The 23,516-nt window shown below is 50.6% G+C and overlaps 1 protein-coding gene across 4 annotated transcripts in view; it reads right to left on the reverse strand.

Moving 5' to 3' along the window:
- CSMD2 (CUB and Sushi multiple domains 2) overlaps positions 1-23,516 on the reverse strand; it is a 598,906-nt gene that overhangs the window by 237,404 nt on the left and 337,986 nt on the right. For 3 of the 4 annotated variants that reach the window (XM_057499977.1, XM_036885219.2, XM_036885220.2), the window contains exons 11-13: positions 21,724-21,827; positions 18,511-18,623; positions 2,277-2,459 (exon numbers count right to left, since the gene is read on the reverse strand). The exons of the other annotated variant lie outside the window; for it this stretch is intronic. In XM_057499977.1, coding sequence (XP_057355960.1) covers positions 2,277-2,459; positions 18,511-18,623; positions 21,724-21,827 — 400 coding nt within the window. The remainder of the gene's footprint in view (positions 1-2,276; positions 2,460-18,510; positions 18,624-21,723; positions 21,828-23,516) is intronic. 4 annotated transcript variants of the gene reach the window in all.

Below are 23,516 nucleotides of genomic sequence, written 5' to 3' on the forward strand. Positions count from 1 at the left end.
ACAAAGGGCCTACTGAGCAGTATTTCATGGCCCTCTGCCTTTACTGAAGGTTCTAGGAGGATTTCCTAAAACACCCTTAAGAACCAAAAGGGTCAAGTTCTTCGAGGTGTAGGGGCTAGGGCAGGCTGCCCCCAAATGTGCCATTCTGGCATGCGGATTGTTTCGAGCTGAAATCGAGCCAGAGGCCTAGGAAGAAACTTTGACCTTCATCCTAACTGTCTAAAAGGAATTTAGATAGAGGACCTGCACTCCAGGAAGAGGACTCACAACATAGATAACTACATCATAATATGTACTAGGAGTAGTAGCCAGGGAGGAATTTAGCAAAGTCTTAAAATTCCTCTCTGTGTGCCATTGCTCTGAAAGACCCAGCAAAGATTTGTTTACCAAACATTGACTCTTTCATAGTTCTGTGAATTATTTTCCTTCCCTTTGATGTCTCAGCCCCTTACCCTTTTCTCCTTAATTCAGGATGACATACATTTTGCCTGTCTCTGGAATGTCATGTCCATGTCAACGTACCATACTTACGAAATTAACTTTGATTTTCTCCTACTAATCTGTCTCATGTCAATTTAATTCTTAGACCAGCTACAAGAACCTTGAAGAGCAGAGGAAACTTTTGCTCCCCAACGAGGACTCACTGACAATCCCCCAGGTAGCATCCTGCTGCCAGCATCTCTCGGGTGGGAGGGCAGAGAACGTCACACTGTTCTATGTAGCTGGCTGGCTCTGCTACCCACTTCATTCCAACTAGCTCTCTGCCCCAGAGGCCTGACCCTCTTCCCGTTCTCCCTGCCTTCTTCCATCTAGATGAATTTCAGAGATGAAGTACCCATGGTACCTGGGCTTTGACAGTCTGTACCTCTGCCCTCGGAGGCCCTGCCTCTGATCTGCCCTGAAGAGCTCGACTGCATCTACCCACTCGAGCCTGGGTTTGGCCTCTACAACTGTCAGTCTCTTTATTCCTGCTTGCCCTGAGCTGCTGCCTACCAATCTTCCCTGCCTCTCCAGGTTCCACTGGCTCTCAGTGTTAGCTCTACAAGGCTAACACTGTCAGGCACTGTATTCTAACCATACCGGCCGCAGAGATGCCAGAGGAAATTTTCCTCTACTCTTCATGCAATTTAATTTTTTTCAAAAGGGTGATTTGTTTAATGTGTACCTAAGAGTGATTTGATCTTCAAACTTCTGTAAGAATTTTTTCATAAACTTACAAGTGATCAGAAGCGTTTTGCCAACCAAAGTGATTTTTTTGTTGTTGTTTGAAAAGTATGATCACCGTGATACAGCCAAACTCACCAACTCATATGCCAAACTCTCAGTCATCACTGATATTCCCTGATAGTCTCCCAGGCCATTCTCTCCCCCCAGCCCCAAGGGCCCACCATCTCTAGAAAGCAGCACTCAGAGGCCTTTAGAAGCCCATTGGGGTAGAAGGAAGGATCAGAGGGTCAGGCAGTCCACCCTTCCCCGAGAGAAGCAGATTGAAAGAGATGAAGGAGGTGTGGTGGCGAAGGTTAGGAAGAAAAGAGATAACAGCAGAGAAGCTGGATCTTTGATTTCTCAATGGAGACCAAGCCTCCCCCTGTGCTACACACAGCCCCCTCACACTTGCCAGTCCCGATGGGACCCAAAGTATTATTTGCACTGGAAAGTATGGTCATACCATCCCAGAGGAAGTAAAAAGGCCTTCCTTGTCATCACATACAACAGAGCCCTCAAATCCAACCCCTTCTTCTGAAAAGATCAACAATCCAAAGACAGCTTGATCTCCATCCCTCCCTAAATCCAATTCAAGACAAAGCAATTTGAGGAAACTTCTTAGATCCTGGCAAGGCCATGGTTTCCCACAGCACCCAGAGGCTGGTACAGGGTCTACAGTCTTATCAATTTGCCAGTCCCTTCCACCCTGGCTTGATGTGTATGGGGTCACTGGTGACAACAAGGGTGAAGAGGAAATGTCTGGGCCTGAGCCTGGTGGGCCAAGCCCCAGTGGCCTCGCCCTTGCTCTCCAAGGTCACCATGGAAGGTAAGACGGTATTGAAGAGGGCCCCCCACATGTCGAGAGCAATCGTTCTCAGTGCGATAGTCTATGTTACTGCCGGAAATGAGGACTGGGCCTGCAATGCTACAAGGAATAGAAGAAACCAACCAGAGTGAAGCTATTGTTATGACCTGTGGGGTTCCCAAGATGGGGCCCCTGGATCAGCTAGGAAGAGGGTCCCCTGCCTCATGGCAAATACGCTAAAGTGGCCTCCTCCCCGCTCACTTACACACGCAGCCTGGCTTCTTAGCCGACCACTGGTTATTCTTTTGGCACGTGATTGCCTTCTGCCCCACCAGTTCAAAGGCAGGCTGGCACTCAAACTTGAGTGTATCACCATGGTGGAACCGGGAGCCTTCCCTCCAGCCATAGGCAGGTATGCCCGGATCCCCGCAGCTGCCCTGCTCGATCTCTGAAAGACAGAAGAGAAGAGAACCGACAAAAGGTGACTTCGTACCTCTTTCAGAGCTGGAGGCCCATATCACATGCTCTGCTGTCCTTGCCACAAGTCAGTGCTCAGAGCGACACAGGTAGGGCCTTCCGCGAGAAATCCTGCAGTGTCCTGTTTAAACTGCATTCTAGGATGCTCGCCAGCAAACGCCTGAGATTCTGTCTCCACATAAGTTCTCTAGGTGCTCAGATATTTGCATTCAGGGAAGGTGGGTTTTTCTTGGTGAAATCCCTGTCCCAGGAGCAGACAAACCCCAAAGTTTGGAGACTTTGTTACTGAACCTGACTGTACATTCCCTGCTGATGTCAGCTGATAGATGCTAAGCGTAGTCCCGCTCCTTAGCAGCAAAGGCAAGCCCGACACGAGAAGGCAGCTGCTTTGCTGTCTGCCTTTCCCCAGAAAGGGCCTGAAAGTCAATTTAAGTGCCTGCCGAATAGGGAAGCACATGCACAGAGAGTTTTTAATTTGATTTCAAATGGTAGCAGGTAAAACGAAACAAATGACTCATTAAGTGTGCCTTTAAAGTTCCTTTGGTTCAACCCTGCTGAGTCATTCATGGGGTAGGTTCCCTGAGACAGACGGCTTGGGGGCCTGGACTCTGGCACAGCGGGCTGACTGTCTCTCAGCAGTCAGTTGGGACCCAGATGCTTCAGGAAGGAGTCCATCCTGGCCAACAGCCCCGTGTGCTGTGAGGGGAAGGGCAGGGGCGAGGGGAGGCGGGGGAGCTCTGTTCCAGGGCGGAAGGCCTCCTGCTGGGAAGACTGAGAATAATAAATGGAGTGACAGTGATGGCGGGACAGTGAGCAGGACAGTAGGGTCCTGTGACTTGGAAAAAAGGGGTCCAGAGTGATTAGGGAAGTGTTCTGGACACCTTCACAGACTGTCAGGCCAAAGGGACTCTGCCTTTGCTGCAGACACCATTATGGGCTGCCAGGAGGCACTCTCCCCAGACCTGCTGCTACCCTAACAGGGATAACTCAGCACGGCTTTCTTACCCCAGCTGTCGAGCTTCTGTGGGCTGAGCAGGCTAGCCCCCCGCACTGCCTTACAGGGGGGCTCTTGGCCATCTCACCTTCACAGTACTCCAGCAACCAGGGCCTTCAGCCTTCTGTGGAGAGCTGGTAGAACAAGGCATTCTTTGGCTGGGATTTTGGGTGTGTGTGTGTGAGACTTCAGTCAAACCTGCAAGGTCCTCAAGTGTGGGGGAAAGGCGGGGGTCTGCATGACCATGCACCAGGTCTGAGGACCCAGCAGGTCAGCTTACCCGCCTCTCATCTCTCTTTGGCCTCACCCTCCACACACACAGCTGAGAGCACAACTAACTCATCCTCTGAAGCTGGCTGTTCTCATGCCAGGGTTGCGGGAGGGGATGCACTGTGGCATTTCTGGGAAGGTGACCCCTATGCTCCAGGGTATCTGGGGGAAAGGAGGGACTCCCGTGACAAGTCAGTCTGGAGAAGCAAGCAGCGAGGCCCTCCTTCAAGGTGTCCCCAGATATGCTCTCTGGGATGCAAGGCCCTGGCAAGCATCGCCACTGCAGGCATTCGGAGACTTGAGGAAAGTTACCCAGCATTTGAAGACAGAGCTGATCCTACTACCCAGGGCAAGACCCAGATTTAAGGCTTCCTATTGAAGATCACCATGCTGTAGAAGATATATTGGGGTACAGCTGCCTATATTCCGGCCCACAGCAGCTAGTCTGAGGGTGAAATCAGCTCAAGAGAATGAGTGTCTCTAGTGGGAAGAAGGAATCAAGCCAGACTTCCCCATTGTGTAAGCATGGCCCTTCCTACATGCCTGCACCCATCCAGTTTCGCCTGACGTCAGTGTGATCAGAACATACAATGAGCACCTACTGTGTGCCAGTGCCTGCACTGGACACTTGAGGTCTGGGTCAGGGCTCTGTTCTTAAGGACTGAACAGTCTCATCATGATACAGGTATTTCTCACACAGGGTGATTTGTGCTAATAGAAGCCTCTTGAAGGAGCACCTAACACAAGCTTGGAGGGGGCCGTTGGAAAAAGGGTACAGGGGATGAGGCAGACACTTTTGGCAGAAAATTTTAGGGGACACCAGACACTCAGCCACCAAGACAAATAATATCTAAGTGCAATATCTTTTTAGAAATCAAAATTAATGCATATAAATCAAACCTAAAATGAAGGAAAAACACCAGAATATAAAGCAAAGACCAGATCTGACCCAGCATTTGCACATCTTGTCTCATTTGTCTCACTCTAGTCCTGGCCATCAGAGCCTGTCATTGTCATTTAAAATGTTGACTTTTTTATCATAGGTATTTTGAATTAATCTTGATTTAAAAAATGCATTAAAATAGCATATATCTTAATTATTAAATATTTTGACACCTCTCTTAAAACTGATACCTAAGGTAAGTACCTCTCTCTCCTCAGCCCAGTCCCAGACTTGGCATCAGAAAAGGCTTCCTGGAGGAGGTGATGTCTAAGCTGAGGCCTTAAGGAGCCAACAGGTGAAAGGAGTAAGTGGGATTCACTGCAGCATTATTTACAGCAGCCAAGACATAGAAGCAACATAAGTGTATGTTGATAGATACATGAATTAGAGACAATGTGGTTTACATATACAATGGAATATTATTTGGCCATCAAAAAGTCAGAAATCCTGCCATTTGTGGCAACATGGATGAACCGTGAAGGCATTACGTTAAGTAAATAAGTCACACTGAGAAAGACAAATGCCATATGATCTCACTTGTATGTGGAATCTACAGAAACAGAACAGAGAAAGTGGAGGAAATGGTGACATTTCAGTCAAAGGGTATGAAGTTCCAGTTATTATATGAGTAAGTCCTGGGGATGTAATGAACAGCATGGTGACTATAGTTAGCAATACTGTATTGTATATTTGAAAGGTGCTAAGAGAGCAGATCTTAGAAGTTCTCAACATACACATACAAACTGTAAGGAGAGGTGATGGGTGTGTCAACTAACCTTATGGTAGCAATCATTTCACAGTATATACAGATATCAAATCATCATGATGTCTTACACACTGTTATATGTCAATTACATTTCAATAAAGCTGGAAAAAAAGAGAAAGGAATAAGTGGGAGGAAGGGAGAGGAAGGGCCCTCTAGGTGGGGAAGATCCCATGCAAAGTTTCAGAGGAAAGACTATTTGTAGGACTGCAATGAGAGCAATGATCAAACTAAATGCTATTATTATAACAAACTATTTGTTATATAACTAATAACTCCAGTGCTGACTATGTGCTGGCAGCTACTGTGAGTACTTCATATACACCGACTCATTTTATCCTTATAGTAACCCAGTGAGCCAGGTATGACTATTAAAGTGAAGGAAACTGAGGCACAGAGAGATCATGCAACTATCCAAGGCCACAGGGCTAGGAAATGATGGATCTGAGATCCAGCCTTGGGTTGCATGGTCCCAGGGCTCTTACCTCCATGCCACATTGCTTTTCTACACATGCAAGTACTTTCTACAAGGTGATTGAGAGATGAGGCTAGAAACGGTATATGGGGCCATTCCATGGAAAGACACATGTACACTGCTAGCAAGATTTTAGCATTTCATATTGTGCATTTTAGAACATCATCCTGACTGCTGCCTGGAGAAGGATCTGGGGACAGCAGTTCTGGAGGCAGGGAGATGATTCGTGCATTCAGCAAACATCTGAATGTGAGTCACTGTCATGGGCACTGGGGTGCGATATAGAACAAAGCAGACACAAGCTCTGCCTCCATGGAGCTTCCACTCTGGTGGGAGGCTCACAGTAATCTGGGGTACGTTTTGATGGCATCCTGGACTAGGCGCAGGCAGAGGGGATTGAGAGAGGCAGAAAGACTGGGGAGGTCTAAAGAAGGAAGGAGCCACAGGCCATACTGAGAGTGAGGCTATAGGGCATAAAGGAAGGGGCGGGATCTACAATGGCTGCAGGGTTTGGCCTGGGCACCTCAGTGTGCTTTTACTGACACAAGGGAGCAGGGCAGATCTGGAGGGTCATCAGTAGGGCAGGCTGAGTTTGGAGGTGGCTGCGGCACCTTCAAATGAACATAGCTAGCAGAAAGTGGCTCCATGGGTCTTAAGGTCAGGAGAAAGTCTGGTCTAGAAATACAGAATTTGGGATTCAGCTCATCAATGGTAAAAGAAGCCTTAAGAAGGATGAGACTACCCAAGGAGAGTGAGAAGAGATGTTTGTCACTCCCGGACAAAACAATTAGGAACACCGTGGGGACCAGCACAGTGCTAGACCAAAATCCTGGGAGAGTGGGGTCATGGAAGTTTAGAGAAGGATGCATTTCAAGAGGGATATCAACAGCATCAAAAGTGTAGACAGGACTGAAAAGCAGGTTAGTAAAAGGAGGCCACTGTGTGTGGAATACACTGAGCGCCGTGATGGGTCAACAGCCAATGGGAGGAGAGGGAGATGATACAGGAAGAGTAGGGCTGTTCAAGGAGGCTTTCTTGGAAGTGAAGGAACAGAAGTTAGGGGGTAGCTCATGAGAACCATGGCCTTGATGGGGGCAGCCTGAACATATTTTTAAGGTCAGAGAAATTTGAGTATATTTAAATGCTAGGGGAGGAGGGAGGGAGAGATTGAATGGTGAACTGGAGAAATGGAGAAGAGAGAGATGTGGGATGAAAGCAGGAGCGAGAGAAGGCAGGAGGCGTGGGAGGCGGAGCGCCCTGGGGGACTAGCCTCAGAGACCAGAAGCTCTCCTCCCCTGGTCACAGGCAGGAAGAGAGAGGAGGTGATCCCAGTGAGCTTCCAGGTAGCATGGCAAAGGCTGAAGGAGCTCCTGCAATGACACAGGCTCCATTTTCCAAGGCTAGGAGGAGGTCATGGTCTTCGCTGAAGGTGAGGGACCAGTCACGGGCTAGAGGATTAGACACTGACAAGAATGTCTGAGGAGAGGAAGGAGAGGAAATCATGGCTAGACGTGTTGCCGTGCACCTGTGGGGTCCACAGAGGGTGGAGACGACTCATTTACAGGGGGCACCGCACAACAGGGCTGTGGGACTTGTTGCAGATGCCCTCTGTAACTTGGTTCATGCAGAAGTGGAGAAAGGGGCAGCAGGGTTGATTGAGGGGTGGGGCTGAGTTTGGAGAAATAGAAAGACAGTGGGGCAGAGGGAATAGTTAAATGGATGGCAAAAGTGTCCTCTTAGAGGCTTAGGCTAAAGGAGGAAAGAGCAGGAGGGCATGATGGAGGAATCGAGAGGTCAGGGGACGGATGATGAGTAGGAGAACTGGGAGCAGGGACTGGAAGAGCTCAGGGCACACAGGGCCCAGAGCAGGATGCGTGAAGGTAAGATGTCAGAGGTGCTGGAGAACAAGGTCAGCTGGAGCCAGCGTGGGGTGTGCTGTGAGGAAGGGAGGCAGGGCGATGGCAGGACTGGGAGCAGAGAGGAAGAGACGGATGCCATTGGTGGGGTGCGGTGGGGAAGTGGCAGAGGTGCACATAGCCCAAGGCCACAGGAGAAGGGGTTGGCACACAGTGGAATGGCACTGGAGAACGGGCACATGAGACCACCTCTCAAATGTGAAGTTCATGGGGACATGAGCTGCTAGCACTGGACTGGGCTACAAGGTAGTGGTGACCTCAAGGGGAAGTCAGGTTCAAGTGCACTTGACAAAGGGGTCCGAGGCGCTGGGAAGGGGATATGTAGAACACAGAACAAGAAGGGGTGGAGGGGAAAGGAAGAACAGTGCAGGGTGGTCTGAGGGTTCAGAAGCTTCCAGGAAGGCAGGGGGCGCCAGTAGCTGGCTCTGTCCCTTGGAAACCCTTGTGCTGCTCTGGGACTTCCCTCCAAGCCCAGTGCCAACCCCTGCTGGGGACACAGGGACCAGGGTGCCCTGCCTTCCTGCAGGGGGATCCCTGTGCTCCACTGCCCTGCCTGGAAGGCGCTTGACCTTGCCTCTACTGGCTGGGTGCTGACCAAGTCTGATGTCAGGGCCCAGAACTGTAAACTGATAAACCAAACTTTGACATGGGGAAAATCATGCATGCAATTTTCTGTTACCTGGCTTAATATAATTCCATTTATAAGGGTTTATCTCTCTCTTCTTTTGCCTGCCAAAAGCAAGTGGTTTAATATGAGAATGAGGGCTTCAAAGACGCCCCAGAACCATCCTGACTGCCGGGCCCTGCTGCTCAGTGTGCTTGCTTGACCCTGTCTTCTACGATCAGCCTCACCAACTTCTCCCAAGGTTTTCCAGTTTCTGATACCAAACTGGAATCCTCTTTTATGACAATGTCCACACAGAAGGAACTGCATCCTGCGTCTCTACATGTTTGCTGTCTGATGTGTGCTGAGAGGGGCAGTGCCTCTTAGAAGAACAGGGAGAGTCCAAGTGGGGCTGCAACCCGCTGTGTTTCCAGATGGGGGGGACTTCATCGGTTCCCTCCTTCAGTCCCTGTCCCCTCAGCCTGGGCTGCAGCTCCCTCTCCTCCTGCATCTCACACGGCCATGCCCTCACACTGCAGACTGTGGCTTAAGGGGTCACCGCCTCCAGGATGTTTTCCTTGACTGTGCATCTTAGATTTTTCTTGTGGCACTCTATTCTTGTCCTTCTTGGCACTCATTGCCCTTTGTAAGTATTCATCTATTCTATTCATTTTATTTAGTTACTGTTTTCCAGACACTGGGGGTAGAACAGTGGGAAAAAGGGGCAAAAATTTCTGCCTTCATGGGCTGCCTGTCTGTTGGGCATCAGGGACAGACGGATTCAGTGACTCAGCCCCCCTGCTCTGCACTGGCTGCCAGTTGGCCCTCCTTTTCTGTCTCCCCACACACCAGAATGTAAGCCCTAAGAAGGCAGGCATAGGCCATGCACAGTTGTTCACTGCCCAGCACCAGCACAGTGGTGGGAACACAGAGAGCACCCTGTCCGAGGCATGAATTCAGCTAAAATTTATTACGTGGAAACTGTGCCAAATGCCATGCTCAGCACTGAAGATACAGAGCTGCCCGGCCCGTGGCCCCTGCCCTTAGAAAGCTCATAGTTGAGTGGGTATAGAAATAATTACAACATAGATGATGGGGATGAGTGGAGAGCAGGTGCCTGAGCACACACCCTCTGCGAGAGCAGAGGCAGCAGTCAGCTTCAGGCTGGGAAGCTGGAGAGGCTTTGTGGAGGCTGCCCACGCCAGACCCCTGGGCATCATCCTGGATTCCGCCTTCCCCTCCTCGCCTGCAGCCCTCATTAACACCCCCGTGTTGACTCCTCCTCCCAAATGTCCCAGCACCCTCTGCTCCCCATCCCTTCTCTCACTGCCCTGGTCCACCCTTCGAGATCTCTCACCTGGGTGGTGGGGCATGAGGCAAGGGCAGGTCCCCTGCCTCTTCCTTCTGTACTCTGCAAGGCAGGGCAAGATCGCTCAGAAATAAAATCCAGTCCTTACCGTGCCCTGCTCATCAATTCTTTCACGGCTTCCTAAAATCCACAGATTAAAATCCTAACTCCTTGGCATGGCGGGATCTTTACCAACTCCGACTCCCACCCCTGCCCCGCCCCAGCCCACCACCAACCTTGTGATTTACATATCACAAAACTGGGTGGCCTGTGGGGGTGCAGAACGGTGTGAAAGCCTGTTGTCAGAAAGTCCTAGATCTAAATACTGGCTCTGAAAATAAGTCACAGACCTTGGGCGCACTTCTTTCTCACTCTGAGCCCTTGTTTTGTCATCTGTAAAGTGGAAATGGTAATAATAATAATAATATCCACAGTCCAAGGTTGTTTTGAGGATTTAGTGAGTTTCTGTAACAGACAATTGCCCAAGTGTCTGGCACGTGGCACAGGACCAGTAACCATGCGTTTCCTCACTGTCGTTCACTGTCCTGCTGGCAGCACGCAGCTGGCTCTCACAGGGCTCTAGCTTGGCACCTGCCGTCCTTCTGTCCTGATTGAACACCCACTGCTTGTCTGCCAAACAAATCAGCATCTTTAAGTGTCAGCTCAAGTGCATCCCAATCTGGGATCTTCCCTCGAATTGCCCAGGCAGACTGGGGCTCTTTCTCTCTTACTTTCAGCCCCTTTGGGCAATTTTCTGTTACGGCTGCAGTGCTGCAGTTTGGAGGCATCCTGTTACATGGGAAGTTTCTTGAGGACCAACACAGTGTTCTTGAAACATCTATATTCCCAGCTTCTAGTAGAGTGCAAGGCACAGAGGAGATACTCAGCAACTGCTCGAGGAAAGATGAGGGGCCAGTGGAGGGAAGGATGGAAGGGAAGATACAGGAAAGGAGAAACGGAGGAAGATGTACCGTCTGAGGAGCAGCTGGAAGTTCAACGAGGCAGGAAGTGGTGGTAAAGGGAGATGAGGGCTGAGAGATGGTCTGAGGGATGCCATGGAGAGCCTGGTTCAATGGCTGAGAAGTAGGGACATCTTTGGTGCTTAGAACCACCCCTGGGCTTTCCTTATAACCATTTCCCACTCCATTTTTCTGCTTCTGATGATGGGAGAAGCACGGGAGCTCTTAAGAGACATGGTGCATCTCTATGTCTGTCTCGGGGTTTTTGTGCCTCTCCCTCTGCACATGGTTTTCGCAAATGGGCTGTAGGTGCGGGAGGATGAAATGGGTGGCCTTCCTCCTTTTCCATGTCCTTCCCGTGCAGCACCATCACAGGGCTGTCACAGTCTGAGGGGGGCAGTGGGGAAACGGGAGTGAACACGGACATGCAGAACCCCTAGGTTGCCCCTGTGCTGTCTGTGTGAGCCCCAAACTGGAGCTTGCCATTTACAAAAGCCCATGTATTTACAGTGTATCTCACTGACAAATTACATCCTCCTGCCGAAAACATTTTTGTTCAGTACCGTGATGCCAGTTAATTGCAGGCTGATGCTGTGTTAGCAGCCTGCCAGATTTTAATGGTGCAGCATCCTCTGCTATTTGCCACCCCTGCCCCCAAGGGCCAGGACAGACTTAGGCATAGCGTCCTGCGCTTTCCCAGAGGGGGCAATGCTGCCTGTATCTAGGTACTCTCTAGCTCTCGGTGCCTGAGAAGGCTTTAAGGGTGCCATGGAAACTCAGTGAGTATCTTAGGAACATGCCTGGTATTATTTCTGGCTGAGGTTGGACAGTTTGGGCCCCTCAGCATATGAGGATAACACAAGAAGCAGACTTTAGCTGAAAATGGCCACGTGCTCAATATTCTGACAGGAGGGAAGGCACAGTCTGGAAAGGCAAGGGGTCAATGATGCTGGTTTTCTGCCCTTGGCCTTCTTTCTAGTCCAGCTCCAACACCGCTGCGTCCAGAAGGCTCACCTGTGTCCACCACCAGTTACATACTAGAGAAGCGGATGGAAGCTCTGCCAGCAGAGGGCTAGTCTTGGTCACCTTCCCCCGAACCTGCTCTCAGACTTTCTTTCTGTGCATGTGTTAGCTGCAACCATGTGCACATGTCAGCTTCTCCAGGTCAACCTGTTCTTTCTGTCAGGGATGTCTCACCAACTTCTTTTCATCCTTCATGCAAGTCTCAGTTTCAGACACTGACTCCTCCAGGAAGCCTGCCCTGATGCCCTCAAACAAGGTTAGTTGCTTCTCTTTAGTATTTCCCCATCTTTCTGCACTTTCTCAACTCTACAGTGATGACAGACTGTGACTTAGGACAAGGCAGAGACTGTCTTTTATCCTTGTAGCCCCAGTGTCCTGAACAGTATCTGCAACATGCAACTGGGATTTCAAGTATTGAATACACAGATGACTCCATTTCCAACATACATCCTCTGGACTGCTGGGCATCCCTTCTGCATAATCTCTACTTCCCTGCTCCTCCATACTTTCAGAGTCAGGGTCCCAGGTCCTTCCTCCTCTGGGCCAGCCTCCCAGATTTAGCATCAGGCTGCCAGATTCCAGGCTCTGAGTCAGGAAGCCAGGAGACTCCCAGATTGATACGAAAACTTGTTAGCAAGTTGTGTGTAATTTTATAATGTTTCTGGTAAGTGCTAATTGCCTGTTCCTTAAATATTTCTTATTCTACTGGGAAGCAAAGCAATTGGATCCGTGAATGCACTTCCTGCAGCTGGCTGTCCCCACGGAGGGGCCTGAGTTTCCAGGCTGCACAGCACTCAGATACTGATGGAGCCTGAGCCCCCTTCCCCACCCTGACCTGGGATTGTGACAAGCAGAACTGGAAGAGTTTCTGGAAAATAAATACCCCGATAGTCTCACCCAGGGGCTCACACTTTTTTAATGAGGGGGGAGGGGTGATACTGTGGTGCCATCTGCCTGCCCCAAGGAAGCTTCTCTCTCCCTGAACTGGGACAGAGGGGGCACTGATGATGGTGGGGCCAGGGATGCCAGGGAGGTCTCTGAGCTAACTGCCTCATGCCATCTGTGGGACATCGCATCCCAAGTGACCCTCCCATCACAGAGCCAAAAGGTCTATCCCGTACAGAATTCCCCGGGAGCCAGATAAAAGGAGGATAGGATGGGGATGGAGGTAATTCTGAAGCTTTGGGCCATTGGTGCAGGTGAGGAGGTGAGCTGCTTGCCTGAGGAAGCAGGTTGGGGTGCAGGCTTGTCCTGAGTGTTCACTAAATGCCAGGCCCTATGGTGGGGCTCTGCTACACTGAGTCCTCACAAGACCTCCGTGAGACAAACATTCATCAGTCCCTCTTCACAAATGAAAAAACACAGCTCAGAGATGTGGAGGGACAGGCTGAAGATCACATACAGGGTCCCTGGCAGAACTCGATTATAAATTGGGTTTGTTTGACCCCAAAGCCCATGGGGACAATGAGGCTTGCATGGGCTCTTGGCATCTGAGCATATGGAAGCAGTGCAATGGGCCCAGAGGGACCTGGGAGGTTGCTGAGGAGGGATGCTTGGCCATGCTGACATAAAAAGCCATTACAAGTTAATTCTGTAAGTTTTCCTAAGCACATATCATGTGCCAGGCACTGGGCAAGGCCCTGTAGGACCGGAGAGAGTCATACACTGAAATTCTGCCTAGAATGTTCCTAGGATTTGGTCTGGGAAGTTCTTAAATGGAGAGCTTTGGATGCCATGTGGATGACTGTGCTTTATCCTAAAAGCACTGAGAAGCTGACATGAAAGTTTTTACATAGGAGAGCACTGTGCCAGATTTGGATTCTGAGAAGATCACTGCCGAGTGGCAGATGGGTGGGATGCCGGGTAGCAGGACTGTGAAGGCCATGAGGGCCTCAGGCCTGGCAACAGCAGAGGAGCTGGGTGCCGCAGTGGGGAACCATCGGAACCTGGGCACCAAGTCGGAGGTGGGAGAGGGAGAAAGAGGAGGTGGAGATGAAGTTGAGTGATGGTGCAGCTGGTGGTGCTGCTCAGCAAGATGGGGACAGAGGAGCAGGAGTGTGGGGGTGCGGGTAGGGATGGTGAACTTGGTTTTGGATGGTGTTAATGGACTGAATGTTTGTGTTTTGCCCAAATTCATATGCTGGAGTCCTAACCTCCAGTGTGCTATATTTGGAGGTGGGGCCTCTAAGGAAGGAATAAAGGTTAAGCAAGGTCACAGGGGTGGGGCCCTGATCTAACAGGATCAGTGTCCTTCTGAGAAGTGACACTGGGGAGCTCATACTCTCTCTCTCTCTCTCTCTCCATGTGCACATGCCAAGGAAAAGCCATGTGTGGACAGAGTGAGAAGGCAGCTTCTGAAGCCAGCCCAGATGTGAAACTGAATCATGGACTTTTAGCCTTCAGAATTGTGAGAAAATAAATTTCTGTTTAAGCCCCCCATCTATGACATTTTCTTATGAACAGACTAACACAGGTGGGTTGGGTTTGAGAAGGGTGATGGGGAAGCTGTATGTGTCACAGGGAAACTGATATGCAAGTGGGGGACAGGTTTGGAAGTCAGTGTTTTGGCTGAGGTTGAAGCCAAGGGAGTAAATGCAGTGAATTGTGGAAAGTTCCAGAAAAAGAGGATGCAAAGCTGAGGACAGACCCTGAGAAGTGCCTGTCCTGCAGGAGTGTGACGGAGCAGCCAGAGAGGTGGAGGGGAACCAGGAGGCTGCCGGGCAGACAAGCCCAGAGTACAGGATGGGGAGGGACACAGGGGCCCCCTGGAAAGCCAGGGGGCTGAACCCACCCACCGTTGTTACTCCTCACCATGAAAATGTGAGACGGATGGGTTTCACCCCTCAAATAAAAGGTCAAGGGTAGAAGGGACAAGAAGGGTCAGGCGGGCACCCCCTGACACGGAATGGGTTCTTCTCCCCATTGGAAAAAGTCAAACTCTTCATGGACCTTGCTCTCATGCCTGCGCTGCCTTCTGCCACTTCTGCCTCCACGCTGTGCACCTGGCCACAGTGAACCATCTCTTTTCTCAGCCAGGCTGGAGCGGGAGGGCCCTCCGTGGGGAGTGCGGGTGGGAGGCGGGGACCCAGAACCAGGCCTATCTGAGCAAGCAGAGGCCACCTGGAGGACAAGCGAGGAGCCACGTGTTCCCAGCAGGAGAGGACACGCCGGGAGCGGAAAGCAGCGTGAATCAGGAAGGTGTGGTGGAGAGGAACTCCACTGGCCCCCGGGGGGAGGCACCCTTCTGTGCCAGGCATGCTGCGGGAGCTATCTGTGATCTCAGTCCACTTTCTTAACAATGCTAAAAGGTCATCATCATTATCCCCATTTTATGAGAGGGGAAACCGAGGCTCAGAGAGACCATATGACTTTCCCAAGGTCACACAGCTGGGACCAGGCCAGAATTCACCAGGTCTGTCTGATTCCAGAGTCTGTTCTATCTTCACAGAACCTGCTGCCTCTGTGAAAAGACCCTGTGTAGGTGCCGTGGGTTAGTGGTATATGTAAATGCCTGGACTCTCTTCCAAATTTGTCATGAGCCAAGGAGAAGTCCTGTTGACCAGGAGTCACACAGTATGTGTTTTTAGCCCATGTCTGTGTTGCTCACTATTGTAATTCCAGCACCTGCATAGGACCGTAGGACACATAGGAGGAACTTAGTCAACGCTGGCTGGGTGAAAGAACAATGAACTAATAGACAAAAACCCCAACCTCTAGTAACAAGGAAGTTGAGCTCATGATATCTGGCCATTTAGTTGGGGCAAAGCTTTGGTTTCTATGAAGATTTTATAAGGAATTGAAATTCTGTCACTTTGGTAGGCTCCTGGTGTAGGGTGGGAAGTCATGGGCTTTGAGGCCAGAGAGACATGGGGTCACATCTCGGCTCCCCCAGGTCCCAGACTTCTGTGTGACCTGGGCAGGTTCCTCATCTACAAAAGAGCAGCCATCAGGTGGCTGTTACAATGAACGAGATGAAGCAGTGTTTTGCAAACTAGTGTTCAGCTACAAATTCCCTCTTAAAAGAAGGCTTACAAGCAAAAGAAGAGAAGAAAGGAGAAGAAATGGAGGCAGGGACAGAGGTCTCCCTGCTAGGCATCTCCTTCCCCATCAGCTGGTCCTTGAGGGCACCCCAAGTGTTTGCATGGCACTGTTTGAAAACCCCAAGAAAATTAACATAAAGCTTCTAGCATATAACACGCTGTCAGCAAATATTAATGCCCCTTTCTTTTCCAGTGAAATCACACCGAACAAGTCTAATTCCTCTTTCCCACATGACAACCCTTCAAATATTTAGACACAGCTCTCAGGTCTCTCCTGAGTCCATTTTTCCCCCGGATAAACATTCAGGGGGTTGTTAACCTTTCTCACAGGGCTTGACTTAAGGCTTCTCCTTATCCATCTCAAGCTGGGGTCCCCACATCCAAGCTCCATTCTCTGATGCCTGATCAGAACAGAATAAGGCACACCAAACTCGCTGGGATTAATTCTAGTCACTAATATTTTTGAACCTTAACACAGGACTTGATATTTATCCCCACTTCACCTTCTCCGGTAAGGAAGCCCACGGCTCTACTCCATCGAGGCCTTTGTGTACACTCCTTGCTGACTGGTATACTGCCATCGCTTTCAAGCTCATGCTGTTTGTGCCTTATCCAAGCCATTGATAAGATTAAGGGCATGTGGATGACACAGGATCATCTTCCGCACTTCTGGAAATGTTCACGGCTGAACATCCATAGAATTTCAGAAATGGGAGAAACCTTTGAAATGCCGAGTCCAGATCCATTCCCGTTTTCAAAGTCATGAGTGTCAGAGCTTGGACCTGAGTTGGGTCTCCTGGTTTCCCATCTGGCGCTCCTTCCACCGTCCCACAGCCCTTGTGTGTGTGTAATGTTGTGTACCAGAAGAGCCCATTTAACTACCTGTGTTCTCACTCATACACTTACTCACTAATTGCTTTGCAATTTGCAACACTTCTTAGTTTCACATTCTTTATCTAAACTGAATCTTTACAGTATCCTGTGACCTAGGGCGTATTATTATCTCCATTTCACAGATGCTGACCCAGAGCCTGAGAGAGAATCCCTGACCTGCCATGGAGCTAGAGAGTGACCGACCCAGGATTTGAACTCAGCACTTGTCACCCCATGGGTGTTCTGGGTCTGCTGTGCCATCTCACCTAGACAGGTGCTTCCTATTCCTAGTGCAACTGTCATCCTTGCCCCATGGGGCCTCGTGGTATGAAGTGTTAGGGTAGGAAATGTGGGCTAGCCTCCTGCTATGGGTTAAATTATGTTCCCCCAAAAGATGCGCTCAGTCCTAACTCCTGGTGCCTGTGAATGTGACCTATTTTGCAGAAGTAATCAAGTTAAGATGAGGTCCTACTGGAGTGGGTGGACCCTTACTCCAATAGGATTGGTGTCCTCGCAAGAATGGGAAAGAGACACACAGGGGTGCGTGTGACCACAGAGGCAGGCACTGCAGTGGTGCAGGTACAAGCAAAGAGCGCCAGGGCTGGCAGCCCCCGCCGGAAGCTAGGGACGAGCGAGGAGGGCTTTCACCATCCTGGAGTGACCATGGCCCTCCTGATCCCTGAGTGTGGACTTCTAGAACTATGAGAATAAATTTCTGTTGTCTGAAGCTATCCAATTTCTTGTTCTTTGTCAGGGCAGCCCTAGAAACTAACACCCTTACTGGGTACCCAGTCTGGAGACAGACTATAGGTGCTGGCACAGGAAGACGCCCTGGGCTCACTGAGCAGAATAAGGTCCTTTGGAGTTGCTCCCCCTGAACTGTCCCATATAGAATGATCAGGTCTCTGAACGGGGGTGGGGAAAGGCATACCTTCTCCCCTCATCCCCCTGTGGGTGTCTATTAGCCACCTAATCCTTTCAAAGACAAAGGGCTCACTTTCTTGATAGAGCCTTTCCTGGTGCTGCAGAAAAGATGACTGACCTCCTGTGTGCTCCCCCAGCTGTCTGTCACAGCTCACTTGGTTTCTCTGGCTCACTACTAGAGATCTATCCCCCTGTAGCAAGGGCGTAGATCTCATGCCTCTGTTCCCCTATGCTCGGCTGGGGTCTGCTACCTGACAGGGCCTTACCAAATACTGGGGGTATGGTTTCTGCTCCCTTTTATTGTGGGGATTAGCAGAAACAGTCACTGGCCAACAGGAAGTGTGGAAGTGCACAGAAGGGTGGTGGTGGCACATCTTGTGGGCCCCGGGGTTTGCCGCTCCCTGAAGGCCTGTTCCCACCAAGAGAAGAAGGTCCCCCTCACCTGCATCCTCCTCTGGCCACCAATGGCCCTGTCTGTCTCTGGCCCTGTACACATTGTCACTCATTACTATGACACCCAAATAGGATAGCTAGGGAAGCTACTGTCTCCAGCCTAAAGATAAAAAAATAAGTGACACTCAGAAAGCTTATGGGGTCTTTTAAAGGTTTACACAGGCAGGTATGAATTGAGGATGGAACTGACGTAGGCACCTGGTGCTGTGTGCTCAGCATTTGAAGTGATTGATCCCAGATAATCCTCAGAACAACCCAGGAGACCCACTGGACAAATGAGGACTTCCCTGGGGCTCAGAGAAGTCAAATAATGTGGCTCCCAAGAGGACGCTGGTAAAGGGGGGAACCCAGATTTGAACCCAGGGCTTGCTGACTTCAAACCTAGACCCCAGTGCCCGGCTCCAGGGCAAGTTCATCAGCTCCCCAAGAGCAGTTACCTTCGTAAGAAGCCTTGAATCCCAGGGAGCTGCCACTGCTGTCGGTCTGGAAGAGGAGCCACATTTGATGGTTTGTGCTGACAATGAGATCTGGAACCGATGTTCCTGTCAGGCTGTCAGGAGAGAGAGGTTTAGTGGCATATACACTATCCCCACACCTTAACAGAATGACATCTAAGGGCGCATCTAGGAGCCAAGCTCGGTCAGGCAAATTCTGGGCCCCGCCGTGTTTCTGCCATCGGAGCACAGCAGCGTGGGCTCCACGTGTGAGGACACTCAGCACCTCTCCCCTGCAGCCGCAGGCAGGGCTGGAATCTCAACCGCAATTCCCTGGTCCAGAACCTAGGCTCACAAGATCTGTGTCCTTGTCTGCTTGGGGGACATGGATAGATGGAGCCAGATCTAAGCCAGGGGTGTCTACACTCCTGCAACCTTTGAGCTCTTGTGTGAACCGTGTGGCAGCCAAGACACAGACAGAAACCCATTTCCCCAGTCAGAACCCAGCCATTCCTTCTAATGAGATCTCGGTCCCTTTAGTATGAGAAGCGACGCTTAAAGCACAGCAGTCACTCCAGGGCCACGTTCTTTCGGAAGCATGGGGAGGTTTCTGATTCAACTCACATTTCCCAGGCACCGACCCAAGTCACACAGGTTTCCATCCATTCTCTCATTTACTGCCCCTGTCACCCAGTGAGGTCGGGGTTATGTTACCCCCACTGTACAGAGGAGAAGACAAAGGTGCAAATGGGCAATGGCTTTCTCCAGGTCAGCCTGTCAGAGAGTGGCAGGGCCAGTCTACTGCACAGACTCGGGTTTTCAGAGGAAACCTGCTTCCTCTTTCTGTTGAAACCAGATAAATCACCAGCACAGATGGGGTATGAGGGTGTCTGGACTAATGGGCCTTAACCTTTGCTCCACCCTGGGGTCTCAAAGCTTGGGGGCTGTGGAGTTGGCTGCAGAGAGACGCTCAGCACACCCTGAGGGCTGGCGGGGGTGTGGGAGAGCTGGGCTAAGCCACCTGGGATTCAGCAGCCTGGCCCACGTGAGCTCCCTGGGCTAGGGGCCCTGACATTCTGCATTGAGTAAGGCCAGGCTTGTGAGTCTGGTGTATAGGGTCGGTCTGACCCAGTTATGACAACAAAGGAGCCCAGCAATTCTGCACGTGTTTCCCAGTTTCGAGACTGACCTGGGCCCAGAGATCTGAGGGTGGTGGGACAGCCTCTGGGCCACAAGAGAACATGCTGGGCGCTCGAATTAGACTGGTCCAGAGACCTGGGTAGAAACCCTGGATCTGCCATTCATTAGCTGTGGTACCTTGGTAAGTGGTTGAGCCTCTCTGGGCTTTTTTATTCCATGTGAAATGAGGGGATTGGGTTATTTGGTCCCCAAGAGTCTTCTCAGCTCTGCTGTTCTAAGTCCTATGACAAAGCACACTGGAGCTGTGGGGGGAGTCGGAGCGGGGATCCTGGCCTCTTGGGTACTCTGAGCTGATGCACCACACAGGCCAGCAAACTAGGACAGGTGAGTGCTGGGGATGTGCCAAGAGGAGGGGACAGTGGTGTGATGGCTAATTTGATGTGTCAACTTGACTGGGCCCAGATATTTAGCTAAACATTATTCTGGGTGTTTCTGTGAGGGGTTTTTTGGATGAGGTTAACATTTAAATTGGTAGACAGAGTAAAACAGATTGCTGTTCCCAATATGGGTGGGCCTCACCCAATCAGTCGAAGGCCTGACTAGAACAAAGAGGCTGACCCTCTAAAAGAGAATTCTTCCTGCCTGCCTGCCTTCCAGCTGGGGCATTTTTTTTTTCCTGCCTTGGATTTGAACTCAAACATCAATTCTTCCTGAGTTTTCAGCCTGCTTTGCCTTTGTACTAGAACTACATCAGATCCCCTGCGTCTCCAGCTTGCTGGCTGACCCTGCAGACCTTGGGACTTGTCAGTCTCCATTACCATGTGAGCCAATTCCTTGTCAAATCCCTTTCTCTCTCTATACGTCCTGTTGGTTCTCTGGAGAGCCCTGAGTCATACAGGGAAGCAGGCAGGGAGTAAGATGACCTTCAGGTCCACATTCCATTGCTTTTGCCTGAGAGATCCCAAGTCCCAGCCATGTCACCTGACCTAGTAGGTAACATCATGAACTGTTTAATGGTCCTGATAGCATATTCTCCAGGTAGTTAGAGGGAAGGTGAGGGAAGCAACCAGAACAGACCAGCTCCTGGACAAGCCAGCTATTACTGAATGGCCATTTCTCATCCAGCATTAAACCCAGAGGTAACAGCCTAGAGCCAGCCTGATGGAGGGGGTGTGGCATGAGATGCAGTCCTTCACTGGAATCAAAAGACATGGACTCAAGTTGTTGGTTCTGCCATCAACCCAACCATCTTTGCAAAATTTGGGCCTCAGTTTTCCTACCTGTTAAAGGGGGATAATAACATATATCTCACAGGGCTGCTGTGGGAATTAAAAGAGATAACTGATATGGACACTTCAAAATGTGGGCACATAGTAGGTGTCTGATGGGGAGAATCCCTCCTCCACTTCTTGGCAGAAGAGATGGACAAATTTAGGCCTGCCTGTCTCTCTGAAGCTGAGTCACATGCCCTGAGCAGGAGCATTTTCTTGCTTTCATATCAGGCTAATAGTGGTGGGCAAAGGTGGACCTAAATGGCTCCCAAGAGCGAAGCCCAATTGAATGCTAGGGCAGCCTGGTTATTATTGTCTCTCTCGACTAGACCATGTTATACCAGCCTCTCTTGGCTCAGAAAATGTGGAGCACTATGTGCTCCTAATTCGCTGAAGCCATCCATTTCCCAGAGAGTCCTGAGCATGCAGAGAGGTTAGCAAAACACTTCCACCGTCTCTGTCTGAAGTCAGACAGCTACAGACATATGTGGCCTTGAAGAAAAACTAGTGGGTGGTGGGTCTGTATAAAAGCAGACAGCCAAGTGGAATAGTTTAGTTACACACACAAAACCACTATTTTCCCCACTCCCTGAGCGACTGCTCATTCTGTGCACCTTTCCTGCGAATTCCTAGTGGGAATCTGGCCCAGCGGTGTTCCCATCATTGCTGAAGGAGAGCTGTAGGACACCTGTCCTTGTCAGGGTGAGGTCTGGGGAACCAGGCAGGACGTGGCAAGCCCATCCCACCACCCCAGCCAAGGTACATGTGTTCCCACCCTCCTGACCATACACTCCGCTTCACTTACATGTAGAGAACTGTTTTCTGGTCCCCGTCCTGCCCACCGTCCCCGACAGTCAGGGTGTCATAGCCCCTCTCCAAGTCAAACTCCTCGAAGGCAAGCTTGATCACCTAGGGAGGGAGCACGGGATTAGGGAGCAGGCAGGGGCTGCTGGGAGAGACTCTCGCAGCCTTGTGGAGAGTAAGAAGCTTCCTCATTATGTCCTGATGCCCAGAGTTGCTGTGATACCACCCTACACAAACCCTTAATCCAAAGTGAGCATTTCCATGCCATCTCTTGGAGGGTGAACTACTTTTCTCCAGGCTATACAGTCTCTGGGGTCCCCTGATGTTTCCAAGATGTTCATGGCACAGCTGGCCGAGTCTGGGGGCTGTTATGGCAACACCAGGCACATCTGGCTGACTGTGAGATGATTAAATTCTCTTCATGCTTTAATGCCCAAAAATTCCCATGGGCTTGGTGGCAATTTTTCAGGCCACATATGGAATCTCAGCTATTTTGCCCCCAGGGACCTGTGGAAGTTTCTCTGAGCCTCTCCTCTGCCTATTTTTCTCCATTCTCTTTATTTGTTTGTTTGTTTGTGGAATAAATGAGTGTTCCAGGAAGGAGATTTCAATAAGATTCTTCTCCAACTTGTTTTAGTCCTGCCTTCCAGAAATATTTACTAAGCACTCACCATATGCTGGGCTAGGAGGTGGGGTTTCAACAGTGAGCCTGGTGGTCTCTGCCATCAGTAAACTGATAACCACACCACCAGGTGATGGCTGCCACAGAGGCCTGTGGGGGCACAGAGGGGCCTGTGGCTCACTGTGCCTGCATGGGGGAAGGCTGGGGGTGACTCCTGGTGGTGCTGTCTGAGAATCCCAAAGGCAATGGAAGGCCATCCTTTGGGGTTCTGGGAGAAGGAGGGGGACACCCTCAGGAGCCAGGTACACAAGGCCTGAGCTGTGGCAGAAATGGAACATTCCAGAACAAGTGTTTGGTATCTGTCAAAGGCAGGCCCACGAACGAGCACACATACTAGCTGCCTCCCTCTGGGAGACAATGTGGTTGGGCCTTCAGTGCAAAGTGATGACTCAAGAAGGTCCAGAACTCGACGAGTTTGCCTGGAGCTAGGTCCAAAGGGTCTCATAACTTCCCCTGCCCCAAAGAATTGGGTTTTATCCTGATGGAGGAGCAATAGAGGAGTTTTAAACAGTGGGGGACAGCGACATGTAGGTGTTTGAGAAAATCATCAGACCGGCTGCTTGTGCAGAAACTGACCGTGGAGTTGCAGGGCCAGAGGTGGGAGGCCAGTTTCAGGCCTTTGTGGGAATCCAGCTGGGTGCTGGAGGAGGGCTTGGGCAGCAAAGAGAGCTGGTTCTAGCAATATCCGGGCCCTTGTGAGTGGATGGATGTGGGGCTGGAGGGACAGAGAGGGATCCAGGATGAGCTGCAGGTTTTTAGCCTGGGAACTGAGCAGGTGGGTGGTGGTGCCGCTCATGAGGACCGGACACACAGTGGCACCACTACTCCTGTCTAATCTGGGTCTCTTTTCATTGGTTTCAAGATGATGACGATCTTAATTTTCTTAGTGGGGAAACTGAAGGTGCTCCTTTGTTTGTGAGTCTATGACCCCAGGAGTAGAGAACACCAGGGATAATTTTTCCCAGGTGTGCAGGCGTCCTCTGTCTCTACCCAGCACCCACATTCTGCTCAGGTGCCCACAGAGCCTCACCCCATGGTGCCTTCGGGCACATCAGAAGCCAACTGCTGCTGCCCTTATTCATGAGCCCGGGTGCCATTTATGCCAGGCCCCT

The sequence above is a fragment of the Manis pentadactyla genome, chromosome 4, assembly GCF_030020395.1.
Source record: "Manis pentadactyla isolate mManPen7 chromosome 4, mManPen7.hap1, whole genome shotgun sequence".
In the NCBI taxonomy this organism is placed as follows: Eukaryota; Metazoa; Chordata; class Mammalia; order Pholidota; family Manidae; genus Manis; species Manis pentadactyla.